The sequence below is a fragment of the Pteronotus mesoamericanus genome, unplaced genomic scaffold, assembly GCF_021234165.1.
Source record: "Pteronotus mesoamericanus isolate MK-2021 breed Mesoamerican mustached bat unplaced genomic scaffold, CSHL_Meso_final scaffold_651, whole genome shotgun sequence".
NCBI lineage: Eukaryota > Metazoa > Chordata > Mammalia > Chiroptera > Mormoopidae > Pteronotus > Pteronotus mesoamericanus.
This window is the reverse complement of record NW_026555325.1, coordinates 32,244,749-32,259,987: the sequence shown is the minus strand read 5'-3', so window position 1 is coordinate 32,259,987 and position 15,239 is coordinate 32,244,749. Positions and strand designations below refer to the sequence as shown.

The 15,239-nt window shown below is 38.6% G+C and overlaps 1 protein-coding gene across 2 annotated transcripts in view; it reads left to right on the top strand.

Moving 5' to 3' along the window:
* METTL8 (methyltransferase 8, tRNA N3-cytidine) overlaps positions 1-9,516 on the top strand; it is a 57,828-nt gene extending 48,312 nt beyond the window's left edge. For both annotated transcript variants that reach the window (XM_054562760.1, XM_054562759.1), the window contains exons 6-10: positions 1,145-1,208; positions 2,434-2,573; positions 7,124-7,230; positions 7,370-7,435; positions 8,185-9,516. In XM_054562760.1, coding sequence (XP_054418735.1) covers positions 1,145-1,208; positions 2,434-2,573; positions 7,124-7,230; positions 7,370-7,435; positions 8,185-8,375 — 568 coding nt within the window. In that variant the 3' untranslated portion in view covers positions 8,376-9,516. The remainder of the gene's footprint in view (positions 1-1,144; positions 1,209-2,433; positions 2,574-7,123; positions 7,231-7,369; positions 7,436-8,184) is intronic.
* Positions 9,517-15,239: the final 5,723 nt, after the last annotated feature.

Here is a 15,239-nt window from a genome sequence, read left to right as displayed (position 1 = left end):
AACAGTTAAAACACAATAATGACACACGTTTACTAGGTGCTTACTCTATATTAGGCAGCTTTCTAGAAACTTACATGAATTCATCAATCTTCACAACCACCTTACAGGCCGTATTTATCTGTTTGAAAGATGAGGACACAAGAGTTACGGGGAGATTATTCTAAGGTTGCACAACTCAGTAGTAAGGCCTGGATTCCAAATTTAGGCAGCCTGGCTCCGGAGCCCTCGCCCTTAGCCATCGTGCCACACAGCGCCGTGTGCCTCGAGGGCGTACTGAGAACATTGCAAACACTCGTGACTGCCGGCGATTACCAGTCACAACTATATGGATTTCATAGAAAACAACAGAAGTATATGCTGCAATAAGGCGCTGTGTGCATAAGGACCAGATGAGAAAAGACACAGTGCAAATTTTAACTTTGATTCAGTACTGGTTAACTTTTCATAACAAATTCAGTTCCTCGCACTTGAATTTATTTGGACAAATCTTAAATCTAATGTCAATCCCTAGTGCCACAGAATGAGTAAGTTATATGTGAACATAGTATTCATCAATGGGCAGCATTTCAGAGTATAATCTGAGCCTGGGTGAGATTTTGCTAAATGCATATTTGTGCTTATAGTCCATATTTATTCAAAAGTCCTCCCTGCTTGAAATGCCTCCTGAAATCAAATTAGAAGTTCTAATTGTGTGCCTCAAACCCTCCTGCATACCCTGTCTCATGCTAATTTGAGCCCTTCAGATCAACTCTGCTTCTCATCCCTGGAGTGTGACTCCCACCTCTAAACCCTTATTCCTTTTCCCCTTCTTCCCATTTAGCAATGCCATCCCCCCCACCCCCTGCTTCAAAATTCTTAAGACTTACACCTCTAGGAGCCTGTCCTATCCACACCCCTATAGTAGTTATATAAAACCAATTATGTCCCCAAGTAGGCTATAAAACCCACAAAAGCCAAAAGCAACATGAGGGCCACCCATAAACCACTATAGAAAACAATATTTACAAAGAAAAAATGACAAGCCAAGTGTTGTCCAAAACTCTATTAAGGAAATACTTATTAACTAGTTCAAAGCTAGTTTTCTTTCTTTTGCAGTCTGAGCATATATGGATTCTAGATTTAAGTGTTTCTCTTGTTTTTATAGGAATACTCCAGAGTCATTTCTTTATTGTTGTGATTTTGCTTCTGGAGCTGTGGAGCTAGTAAAGGTATGCCTTATATTTTCTTTAATGAGAGCCATGTAAGAATCTGATTTATTTGCTGTTGAAGTGATTGGCGGGGGTGGGGAGGATATTTCTGCATCAGATGTTATCTGCGACCATTTTTAACTGAACTTCTACTATTTCTGGAAATCATACCATCAACTGATGCCTAAGATATAGCCCTAAAACCATAAAAGTTGTTTTGAATTTAACATAGAGTTGAAGGGACTAGCATAGCTGCAAAGGCCAACAGCTCCTGCAAGGTGATCTTGTTCATATTTATGTCTGTAAAGCCTTACACAGAGTCTGGCACAGAGTAGGCACCCATTAAATTAAAATTTTTGAAAAAAACCCCCTGAAACGGCATATATTGCAAATCTAAAATGTCCTAGAAGATAAGGAAAACAGTGGGGAGCCTGGACTTATTTGACTATTCCCCAAATTCTAGTGAGCATGACCTTAGCAAGAAGGGGAATGACCTTAGCTAATGTTAGGAAATGGAAAAGGAAAGGAAATTCTATAAACAAAAATGTATAGTAATCACATGGAACACAATTTCTGATAATATAATAGTTATTCATTATAGATTATTTTTTAAAATACTGAAAAGCCTAATGGGGAAGATAAAATTTACTTATAATTACACTTCCTAGAGTCCTAGGGTGAATCAATGTTAATATTTTGGTATATATCCTGGTAGTGTTGTTTCTATAGGTGAAGTAAGAGTGTGTGTGTGTGTGTGTGTGTGTGTGTGGACTCTAAGGCAATCTTTTAAAATATAGTTTACATACCCTACTACTTGCCATTTTAAGTATATAATTCAGTGTTTTTTTAATGTTTACAAGTTGTGCAAACATCACCATTATCTAATCTTCATCATGTCATATATTAAAAGCCAAATGAGGCATGGAGCAAGCAGTGTGAGAGAGAGCCAGGAGCCTCTGAAATCACATGGGGTAGTCTCCCAACAATGCTGCCAATCGAGTCAGAAAAACTGCCCTACTCCACTTGGAAAATGAAAGAGGGATTGCAATCAAGTCTGAGTATTAAACTTAATTTTTGATGGCAGCTTTTGAAATAAGCTAACAATACTGAATTGGAAATAAAGTGCATTCAGATTTGTAGATGAAAAACACTTGGGAGAAGTAAAAATACTGACCTTTTTATTTTAAAAAAACTACCGTAAGTCTAACTACTCTTTTTTCTTCTTCCTATTCCTTTATCACGACAGTCGCACCCATCCTACAGAGCAGCCCAGTGCTGTGCCTTCGTGCACGATGTTTGTGATGAAGGCGGACCCTACCCTTTCCCCGATGGGGTCCTGGATGTCGTCCTCCTGGTCTTTGTGCTCTCTTCCATTCATCCTGACAGGTGAATGAGGATGAAAAGGGCCAAGCAAATGTGTAAAGCGCCTTTATCAGTCGTAGTTTTTAGAACTATCAAGGCAAAAATGACAATTCTTGTATTTAGTATTTAGTAAACTACATTATGTGTAATATGCAGCCTTTTAGATGCAGCTTTTTCTTTCTTCAGACTTTTAGAAAGAAACTGGTCGAACGGCTTCATTAGCGAGCTCTCTGTCACTGTCAGAATGAAGTGAGCACATGCTGGCAAGACACATACCTATTAAAAGTGACAGTGCTTCAAGGAAATTACAAATTCAGAACAGCCTAATAGACTCCCAAGAGGGAAATTGTACTTGGTGATCAGAAACAAACATCTCTGATTTAGCATCTTACTGAATGTTCGTGAAGATGTGGGCTGTGAATCTTTTGGCTTCACACAGGTCTGTCAAGGGGCTTTTAAAAAGTTGTTTTAAAGAAGCCAACTAGGGAATTACGGATTATCAGGATTTGCCAGATTAACCTTGGACCTTTGTAATCTAAGATTAACCTAGTGGCATTATTTAAATATTTATGACTTAAATATTTTGGTTCACATGCAATGTTTTGAAACAATAAACATAGCTTTTCTCCATAGAGGAAGCATAAATGATCACTTAAAATTCTGCCACCTCATGTGTATTAAGGCCAATGCGTGGTGTCAGGGGTTCCTGTGCCTTCATGAGGTTTCTTAAAATTTGGGTTTTGTACTTTGGTAGTAGATTCAGCTCCAAGAAAGAGCCTCTGGTCGTAGATACAGACTTGACATCAACCGCTTTTTGTCTGATGAGTGTGATCCTTTCCCAAAGACGTGGATTTACCGTGTGTTTCTTTCTTTGCAATTACGAGGTCCCTAAGACCCTTCACAGTCCTTTTACTTCTCATTCAGAGATGAGCGCTTTGATTACATGTGGAAAAACAAATTAGATTTCTAAATAAATCTGAACGAAAGATATTATTTGTACTTAGATGTATCAGGTTCCATGAAGCTACTTTTTCCTCCCAGTTTCTATGACCCATTTTTTTCTGCTAGCCTGTTTAGACTGTTGGCTTTATTCAGGTGCTGGTAGAAAGATGTCATCTATATGTTTTGCTTCATAGTTAAAAGGATGAATAATTAAAAGGATGGAGTAGGTGGGTAGAGAACAAGATTTTCTATTTGATACCCATAACAGGAAATGTTTAAATTCCCAATAAGACCACAAAAGGACTATTTGAAATCAGTTTAGATAAAATTTTTTTCTCATGATTTGAATTGAATGTTAAAGACAAGGGAAAGCAGATGTCTTAGATAGATTGCTTGTGTATTACAGTATGTTTATTCTCTTTATTTATTATAGAATAAGTTCAGATGTATCATGTCAGTAGCCACTTTCTTATCTGCATGGGAATGATCTAAAAATAAGGTGAATGAGTAGAAAGAGGGTAATAGTAAGTGAAAAGTCAAGGCAGTATTGTTAGGGTCGTTTAGGACTGTGGTAGTAGGGTCAGCCTCAGAAAATTTCTAGAAATGTAGCTTCTGGCCGGCTTGTAAAATCATGCACAAATGAACTGCAAGCAATTGAGCTACACCTCGAATCTAGGGATCTCACCTTTAATGGCAATAAACCATAGGAAGCAACAAAAGAAGAGCTTACTGTCCTTCTTATCACTAAAATAAAAGAAAGTATATTTACCACAGACCCAAGCATCGAGTAGGCCGTCCATGCTCAATTTTAAAAATCCCTTCTTTTCCTTCTTTTCTTTTACCCAGGGACAGGTGAGGATAGCAGAATTGGCCCACGTTGGGTAACGAAAGGAATGGGGTTTCTCCCATTCCTGTCCGGCCCGCCTCACTGCAGCCCGCTTGCACCCACAGTTCTCGGGGCCTGGCCGTGGCACTGCATCATGAGCCAAGGCAGGATGATCAGGAAGAGCAGCTCCCACCCCTTGCCTTTTAGCCACAACAGCAGACAGTAAAGGATAGTTGGGAAGAAAGGATTTACAGAAGGAGGTGGCTACATTTTAAAGTACAATTGACGCTTGGACAAAGCAGGGTGAGAGGTGCTGACCCCCACGCAATTGAAAATCCGCATATAACTTTTAACTTTCCCAAAAGTTAACTATTACTAATAGCCTACTGGTGACTAGAAACCTTACCAATAACATAAACAGTCACGTAACATATATTTTGGATGTTATTGTATTGTTACAGTAAAGTAAATTATTGAAAAGAAAATGTTGTTAAGGAAATCATAAGGAAGAGAGGATACATTTACAGTACTGTACTGTATTTATTGATACCATAAGTTTACCTCATCTGTTTACAAGCTGGGTTGTCAGTACCTACATCAGTATATCTTACATGATACAAAACACTGTAGGTGTTATAAATATTACTAACACTAGACATAAAAAATGAAAAGATACTGAGAAAAAGAAATTCATATTTATTTAGAGGTATAACAGTTCATCAGCAATATGATTGCTCTATGGTAACCTAGTGTAATCAATACAATTACTCCATGGTGGTAAGGAAATCTCCAAAAAAGCTTCCAATATATTTACTGAAAAAAGTCCATGTGTAAGTGGACATGTGTGGTTCCAGGGTCAGCTGTATTTGGCTGTTTGTTTTATTTTCCACTTTTGTTTCATGCTTGTTTTAGTAATAATTGCAGAAAGAGACTTTTATCTATAAATAAAACATTTATCCTGGAAGTGAGTTATTTTAAGGTTTAGATGTAGTTTTATTTAATTGCCAAAGCCTAAGGATATAAGCACAGTGTAAAAAAAGACTAATAAAATAAACAAGGAAAAATACTTTTTTTCCCCTTCCATGTACTTACATTCCAGTTTTTTTAAAGAGCTTTTCATCTAATCATGCCACCTCTTTCTGTTATACTTGTCTCTTGTTTTCATAGTTATTTTCATTTTCTCACTGTCTATTTCCTTTATAACCTGCCATAGTCTGGTGGCTTTTCACCCCATTATTCCACTGAACAGTATTTTAATTGGAAGGAATGTGTAGATTATCTGACCCCAAACCCTCATTTTTAAAATAAGAAAATCCAGAAGCTCTGGCTAGCATGGATAAAGCAGAGATGGCAAGGACTTAGTACACCGGCTACCATTGACCACTCTCTGCCCAGGGCAGACATTGGTAACTGATTTCGTACTCTGATCATCATTCCCAATGAGCCCTAGAATTCTTCTCAATAGAGCTCTGTAGGCAGCCCATGTCAAACACTGGGCATTGATCTAAGATCTGATATCTTTGCCACCTCTTGCCCATTATCACACATAAGTCCATGAACACTTAACCAAAAACATTAAGTCAAGAGCAGTCACAAGGGGTTGTATTTGGTGGGGAACCAGGTGAGTGGAATAAATAATAAAAGAAAGAAAGTAAAGGCTTCCCACTATTGAGCTGGGGTTTGCAGAGTGAATAGAATTTAAATAGAGAGTAAGAAGAGAGTTCTTCTAGGAAAAACCACATGAACGAAGACAGGCACTGCTCGGAGCCAAGCATGTAATAGTTGGGCTAGAGTTGAAGCTTTAGGTTAGGAAGTGGTGGGAAAGAGGTTGTAAAAAGTAATTGAGCAACATAATGATTTGACCAAACCATCATTTTAAGCAGAACAATTCATCAATAATCTGCAGGAAGAATTGACAGGGAGAGCAATGAAGAATGTTAGGAAGCTATTATGTTTTCAGGCCTAAGGAGGTAGCAGTTTGTACTAAGGGAGTACTACTGAGAAACAAAAGAGAGAAAAAAAATATCAAAGATGTTATTTAAAGAATAGAATTTGATGACCAAATGGTTGGAGAGGCTAGCGGAAGAAGACAAAAATAAAAGAGGTTAAGGATATGTCTGAGGTGTTACACTTTGGTGAATGACAGTACCTTTGAACTAAATGAAGAAGTGAGAATAAAAGGAGCTAGTTGTGGAAGAAAAGTGACCTCTGTTCAGAGGTGCACAATTTGGAACAACTCCGGCATACTTGTTTATCTTGCAAGGAAAAAGGAGTGACACCCATTGTTGTCTGCCTTGGAACTACCTTAATTTGCTATAAATATCAGAAAATGTCTAATTAGGCTTTTTTTAAAAATTGACTTTTAGAGAGAGGAAGGGGTGGAGAGAGATTTTTTTATTCCTCTTATTCACTTATTGGTTGATTCTTTTATGTGCCCTGACTGGAGATCGAACCCTCAACCTGGTATATTGGGACGATGCTCTCAACAACTGAGCTACCTGACCAGGTCCAATGTCCATATGGTTTTGTAGTTGAGCTGTGACCTCATACATCAAGCCCTATAAAGGTCCCCACTCTGGTCATTTGGGTGATTTCTTGATACTCTGTGCCTTTGGAATCTGATAATTCAGCAAGTTGGTGTCCTTTTTTCCTTTCTATGCAAAATATTTTTTTTCTTGCCCTTATTTTTGTGGTTTAAATTTCTTTAGCCTCATTGAGCTTTTCTTATTTTATCTTTAAGATAAAGTTAAATGTGGCATATAAAACAAGATTGCTGAAAACAGGGTAACTTGCTTTGTTTTCAAAGGATGCAAGGTGTTGTAAACCGATTGTCCAAGTTACTAAAACCTGGTGGAATGCTGTTATTTCGGGACTATGGAAGATATGATAAGACTCAGCTTCGTTTTAAAAAGGGTAATAGTATATTCAGTTTCAAATTATTTTCATGTATTTTAAAGAATGCCTCATTTATATTTCATGCCAAGATTTCGTTTTCATTTTTGTTTTTTAAGGAATACTAAGTTTTTCTTCTCACAGTTGGTTCTTTTTTCAGGGCATTGTTTATCTGAAAATTTTTATGTTCGAGGAGATGGTACCAGAGCCTATTTCTTTACAAAAGGTATGCTTATCTATTAGAGGAAATAATTACCTGTAAAAAATCTTTTTGGTTATTGTTTGCAGAGAAAAAATTCAAAAGCTCTAAAAATGAGACTTCAATAGTTGATTAAACATTGGATGTCTTCACACTTTGGTGACTACACATTCTACGTAAAAGCTTAAAAATGGCCTTTTTGCCTTCTAATCATTTTCCAGTCGAAACTGCTTTAAGTGATCACTTGTTCCATCCTATACCTAAATAAAGAGATAGTCTGTTGCACCTAGGAGGTAGTGTTAATTCAGATATAAAAAACATTGATGATGTGCCACAGCCAAAGGAAGAAGTATGATTTTCTAAGAGTTCTTAGAAAATTACTTAGCTCTTTCCAATTTCTCATTTTAAAGAAAGTATGTGAAATGAACCTTGCATTCAAAGATTTTCTCCAGACTTTTGTGAAAACTATTCTAATGTGTCATTTGTGCTCTCTGCAGACCAACAAAAACTCAAACGGGGACATGTTTAAAAATAATGAAAACTGTAGCCAATAGTGTTGTATATCTGTGTTAACCCATTTATACTTGGTGCATTTGTGTGAAGTAGAAGAAACCCTTCTTAGTTTCACATGTTTCCTTCACCAGTTCGTACTAGAGTATTTGTTAGTATAAATGAAATTTAGATGGTTAGTCATTCCATTTACTGTTCCATGTTCCTGACTGCTCCCCCCACCCCAGTCACATGTCATACATTTGATTGCAATTTTTGTCCCACAGGGGAAGTCCACAGTATGTTCTGCCAGGCTGGGCTAGATGAGAAGCAAAATCTGGTTGATCACCGCTTACAAGTAAATAGGAAAAAACAAGTGAAAATGCACCGAGTGTGGGTTCAAGGCAAATTCCAGAAACCGTCACACTTGACTCAAAAAAGCTCCAAATTGATATTTTCACTCCTTTCTCATAGCTGAACTATGTACCATGTTAAGGTACAAACCAGAGGACGACCCGATTCAAAGACTTCTGAAAAGTTTTCATTTTTGAAAAGACAATCAGAAGAAGAAAATTTATATATTCTCTGTTTATCATGGATGAACTCTTTTGTGTATTCCAAACACATGTAAGTGACTTGGAAGAGTACACCATACTCTGTGTTTTCAAAACTTAATACGATCGTGTTTGGTTGGGTTTATGGTGTCTAACCATTTTGTTTACTGATTGAATTTTGTAAGCATTCAATTAAATTAGTGTTGTAAGTCAAATGATTCTGAGAAACCATAACCTTTTACTTTTTAGGAGTGGAAAAAATCGCCTACTCTATATATTAGTCAAACAACACAATTTCACTCCCCTTCATTGTTACCTGGTAACAGAGAGACAGCTCACCTTGCTTCCAGGGAAAATCACAAACCCAAGACAAAGGTGTATTTTTTTTTTGTTTTATTGTGTTTTCCCCAAAACTTTTTTTTAAAATCAGGGACTAATGTCTGAAATAGAATTTTAGTTTCTCTTTCTTTCTCTAAAATTGGGGAAGTATGACCAAGGCTAACATTATTTTCAGATTATTAGGTGTACAAGTCTTTGTAAATTCACTTTAACACAACTGTTATACCCAAGAAAAATATTCAATTGTAGCAATTAATTTATTTACCACCTTGCCTCAGAAAGGATATAAATTGGATTGCATGTTGCACATCATTAGAATGGAGTTTCTAAAATTGGTCTTTCATTTGTTACTAAGTACTTACATTGTGCTGAGTCTTGTGGAATAATACAATGAGTACAGATCCAGCCCTATCTTCAGAGAGCATAATATAAAAAGAATCTAGTTGGCAAAGCAAGATGTACACATCCCAAGCCTCTAAATCAAGATTTAATATAATGTATGAACAAGTACTCAGATGGGGAGCTTAACAGCTAGTGGACATTGATTATGAGTGACAAAGATCTGGAATAAATGGACACTCTCTTAAATAATTCAGGTCCCACTGTTTTTCTTTTGAATTTACTTAAAATTCAACTTCCTGGAAGAATGTGATTGATCCAACTTAGGTCATGGATTCTCTCTTAATAGGCCCGGGCAGAGCAGCTAAATTGATGGTACCAACCACAATGTACAGAACGGAAGAAAGTTCCTCAAAGGAAAATTAGGACACTGTTATTAAAAAAGAGGGGAGGAATGCTGCCCAGCCACAAACAGCAGGCCACATGGGGGCGGTCCCAGTTGGAACAGTGGTTCTAAAAAGAGAAAGAGCACGGTGGGAAAGGAGGGGGAAGAGTCTGCGTTCTGGGAGGGGGTGGGTCTCAGGCTAGTCCTTGACCGTACACTCTCAGGTGGTGAGAAAATGCATGTGTCGGGTGTGGGACATTCATGATGGAGAAGAGTGGAGGAAAGAAGGGCCGGGGCTCAGCCTGTTATAGACAGACTAGAACAGAGGGCACATCGGATTCTAGTCTCTAGACTGGAGCCCTCTGAGGTTTGCTGATTTCTGTTTTATCCTAGCCGTAGCATGTTATAAATGTATTTAGAATGACTGAGTGAGGGTCATCCACAGAATGGAATGCAGTGAGGCAGGAGCAGGGAAGACCCCAGGAAGGTGTTCGTACACAGTCGCCTTGGCAGCAAGTCTTCAGAAGGGCAGTATCAAGGTTTGTTTAAACATGCATCAGTCGGTAACCGTAAAACTTAAAAATTTGCTGGAGACTCTTACTTTGGTTGTGTTTCATAATTAAAGTGTACATTTAAAAGCCAAACTAGTAATGAAAGGATTACATACCACAGGGGCAGCTAGATAAGTTAATGTTGCTATGGGAACCCCAGTAGATCTTCTTGTGTCTCAATTTAAAAATCATGGCCCAAGGTGGTTTTAAAAACAACAGAAGGTAAAATTATTCTCACATTCTCACACATGTAAATTGTACCATCTCTCTTAGTCCTAAATAGCAGATTCAAGCCAGCCTCTTGACTGGCACAGTAAAATTCATCTTTGTGTCTTTCTATAGTATATTACAGCATGTAGTTAACCTTTAGAAACTTCAAAAATACATCAACCAAATTTGGACTGTGAGACACAAACTGTCCTCTTTTGGGCTCTTGTCTAGTATAGACCTATTCCACGTGGCTGCTCAGTAGGGCCATTTCTACCCGTGTCTTAGGCTGGGTGGCCAGTCTTTCCCCCCCTGAGCCTACCTGAATCTACCACCGCCCTACCCCACCCCACCCCTGCCTCCTGCCCCAACTTTCAGTTGCTGCTAGACAAAATGTAGATTTTTGGCAGAGGAAAAAAAAAAAAAGAGAAAAGACCTGGTTTGCAATATTGTCTATAGGTATTAAGATAGCACGAAGTGTTACAAATATATCTGTTTGGGTATTAATTTTAAATATTTGATAATTGCATATAATTCTAATTTTCTCCTTATGTCCATAAGCTAGGACCAGTTAGTTAGGCAGTGTTTGATATTTAAAAATTCATCTTCTGAGGAAGCTAGATTTTAAAAGGACAATTTTCTTTCTAGCAGAAAAAGGAAGGTTCCTTCATCTTCTTAGAATACAGAAACAATGAAATATGCTATATTAAAAAATGTGCCTTCAATTTATTTCACTTCTAAAAATTCACTTTTGAGCATTTTCCAAATGTAAAATTCTCACACACAGGAAGAACTGTTTGAGAAGGTTGTGAGAAAAGCCAAGGTAACAGTTTCTATTTATAAAAGTTTTGCATGCAGTATGACACATTTGTCTTATTGAAACACCCTGTTAATGTTGACTTCTGAGAACTTATTTGTTGTTTGTTTCAGTTCCATATACTTTGGTCTCTAAATTGTGAATGCATTGAGGTTTCTACCATTATGCAGTCTTAAATCATTGCTATACTCTAGTTTATAAGTGAAAATTCACCCATATGCAAAGAGCTGCCCTCCTGGACCTCTGAACCATTTGGACTGTTATGCTTCCGATATTTTTAATTCTTGCCCCAAAATTCCTATGCTGTATTCCTATAGCCTTTGGACTCATCGAAGCCAAGTTTGGAAGTCTGAATGTGTATTGCATTGTTACTTTTAGTTGGTTATAATGTTTATTATGCTACTCACAAGTGCAAATTACTTCCATTTGCATCGCTAATAGGCCTTTCAGAACCTCTGCCCCTCCACTTCCTGCCTCGATTAGTCATCAGTAGACTTGGTGGCTCGGGTATTTTTCCTCCACTTGTGAAAGTGCGTTGTAAATTCTAAAGCACTGAATATACGTGAGGTGTTGTTATTAATAAAAACATTTACAATCTACAAGGCAGCATACTGAGTACTCCAGCAATAGGAACTTTTTCAATGGTTTTATGAGACCTTGTGAGAAAGCAAGACGCTGTAGAAAAGTGTGGCCTCAGCACCAGGCAGGAAGCGTAGGTCCTGGCTCCTAATGAACCGCGTGGCTGCCCTTAATGTAGCTCTGCGTGCTAAGGTTTTTATATACTGCACTTCTGTTTACTTCATTTAATCCTCAAATTCCTACAAATTATTTTTATTATAACTATTTAATATATGAGACAAAGCAGCTGAGATGTTGGCTAGTCAGTGACAGCCACAATTTGTCCCCAGAACTGTCTGATTCCAAAACCTCTACTCTCATCAGTACACTTTTATTTTTTATTTGTTTGGATATAATTTTTAATTTTCTCTTTCGATTACATTTTATTTATTTTTAAATGTATTTTACCCTATTTCTTCCATTACCACGTCTCCCCCGTACACCACCCCCTCCCCCGCTCCCTCCCGCCCCCTCCTCAGTGCACTCTAATGGAAAGGCTCGAGTGCTGCGCGGAAAGCTGCTGGAGAAGAAAGCGGGTTCCCGAATAAACTGGGCAACGATAACAAAGGATGGGAATTTGGATTAAATGACCTGCACAGCTACTACGGCTCATTCTAGATCCAGCGATCTATGAAATAAGTAGGTCGCAATTGTCAGGAGTAACAAACTGGGAAGGAAGAGAGGAGAGGGACCCGAGAGGAACGATGAAGCAAAAGCTTTCTCTCTGTCCTTTTCAGCATTCTGTCTGTTTAATTCTGCCCTTGCCCCACACACATCAGTCCTCAGCCTTCCACTTGGTTTCCCTCTGAGTAAGCAAAACACCCAATACTTGCATACCCCTCACATACAGAAAAAAATTAGTCTGTACAGCAAGAGGCGGGAAGCCTTCAAAGGAATTCAGCTGTGGCACAGTCTCATATATGTGAATTCAGGGAGTGTCAATCATAAAATACGAGTGAAAACATCTTTATTTAAAACACTGTATGTACATTAATGCCGATTCGAGCATGAAATATTGAGCATTTCTTGGAATATGGTTTGGGATTTGAGAGACGCAAAGGTACTAGCAGGATAGCTTTGGTGTAGTTATAAATATGAATAGAAGTAAAATAACAGTTGCATCTTCATTTATAATGAATCGATATTGTGGCCTCAAAGCTACACAGAAGAATGGATGCCAAAATCTGTCATGCCTTAAGTGACAGGGAAGAGTGTTGGAGACAAAATTTCTTTTCCCTCTGAGTATGAATCAGCAACATGCAGTAACAAGCAAGTAATAATAGCTCTGCTGTGAATGCCTATAGAGGGTAAGAAAAACAGCACTGAACTGAAAAAGCAAGTGCACCTGCAGGAGGAGCCCCGGAGGCTGCGAAGCGTGGCTCCCTTGAGCGCCATCCCGCATCGTCTCAGAGCACAGTGACCCCAACTCTGGCAAGCCAGGTTGGCATGAGATCGATGAAGCATATTAAAACCTCCAGATGGTCAAAGACAGCCCACCCTCAGCTGCCTCTGCAACGCGTCAGAGACAGCCGCCACTCCTTGTCCAAGAGTGTAAAACAGCTGCTTGGATTCTACAATCCATGTGGTCCCACAACCACTTAGCCTTTAGCAAGGCACGGCTAGAGGCAGGTGAATGAATAGATACATGTTAACACTTGAGGGGGAGGAAAAGTACTATTTTCCTCTACCTTTCTAAGTCCTTGGCTAAGACATGTCTGTATTAGAAGATAGGTTAACAGTAGACAAACAAAAGTTTAATGACATGTATACCTCCTGTATATGAGGGAGAGACCCAGGAAAACTGGGTAACCCCAAAATGGCCAAAGCCATCCCTTTACATGCCATCTTCAGCTAAGGACAAAAGATGTTTGGGGTGGGATGCCATTTAAGGTAGGTGACCAGGAAGAGCACAATTAAACAAGGGTAAGGTTGTTAGGCAGATTTAAAGTTCTTGCCTCCTCCATTGATAAGAGTTTCTGGAGATTTAGAGTCCTCCTCTTCCTGATACTGGGAGGGAGACACTCTTACAAATGGAGATTTGCCTCTAGTAAATGTCTCTTAAAAGGAAGTAACTTCACCCTGGCTGGTGTGGCTCAGGGGTTTGAGTTCTGGCCTGTGAACCAAAAGGTCACTGGTTTCATTCCCTGTCGGGGCACGTACCTGTGTTGTGGGCTAGTCCCCATTGGCGGGGTGTGAGAGGCAACTGGTTGGCGTATGGATGTTTCTTTCCTTCCCTTCCCCTGTCTAAAAATAAATATTTTTTTTTAAAGAGTAACTTCTACATAGTTTTCAGAGCTTTTCCTATGTCTGCTATTTCTTAAACATAATCAGCCTAAAATAATCTGTATGCCAAAGAGGCATATTTTGGGGTGATGAATTCTGCTGCCCTCTACATTACATAGAAAAAAGATCAATATTTTAAGAGCACACAGAGTTTATATAGTTACAAATAGTGTCCAGTTAGCTGTCTCCTTGGCATCCCAGTGATTTGCATCTTTATCTTGGATTTTCTCCAGCAGACAGACAGGCTCCAGGAGAGCCTGGGCCCCAGGACACACATGTGTATCTATCTCCTGCTCTCTGCCCAGTAGGTGAGCCATTGACCACCTCCTAAAAAGCCTCTGCCATCATCTCTCCTACTTGGGAGGATGGGGTCTTGTCCAGGAAAACTATGACTTCCGTTATCCTTTTACAAATTGGCGGGCAGTTCCCAACCCATTCCTCCTTTCTCAGTTAATCTTTATATATTGATTATTGGTTGTTTCAAAAAAAAAAAAAATACAGGGAACAGCTATCACCTATCACCCTGTGTGTCTTAAAGCTTTTTTCCTTAGGGAGAAGTGCTAAAACCAAATGACTGCCTAAAATTAATGGTGAGATACTGTTGTGTCAATCACATTAGTTTTTTAATTTTTTTAATGGTATGTACTTAACATAAGCAACACAGCATTTGCTGCCTCCTTTCTCTCATCTCTTGCCTCCCAAGAGCAACTTGTCTTTCTCCTGAGACTGTCCTGCTAAATAGAATGTTTGGCACACAGAATGCGATAGCTCTTCATACATCGTTAGTTATGCCCCGCCCTCTTAGGTGAGCTGAGCCGGTGTCCTCTCAACAGCATTTGGAACTAGCACCGAAAATCCCTGAAAGGGAATGGCTGAAATTGCCAGCATCACATGCTGCATTGAAGCAAGGAAATTTCTGTCTCCAAGGATAATTGCTTTTCTCATTGCTCACACTTCTTCCTTCATAGCTCTCATTTATTTTAATGTATATATTCCAATTCGACCCTCTAGAAGATATTTTTAAAGATTTTTTAAAATTCAAATGAAAGATGAAATTTAGGATCCAGAAAAGTATTTATTCTATGAGTGTATCCTTTCCTTGAATGTCTGTGTTCTTAGTCAACCAGCCTTTCTGAGGTCTCTTCATTTGCAGCTTTGTTTCCTAATAGAACACTTGGGCTCTGGAGATTAGTGAAACAAAGCTTCATTATAACCATTGTCGAAGTAAGAAATGTCCAAACCTGTAGAG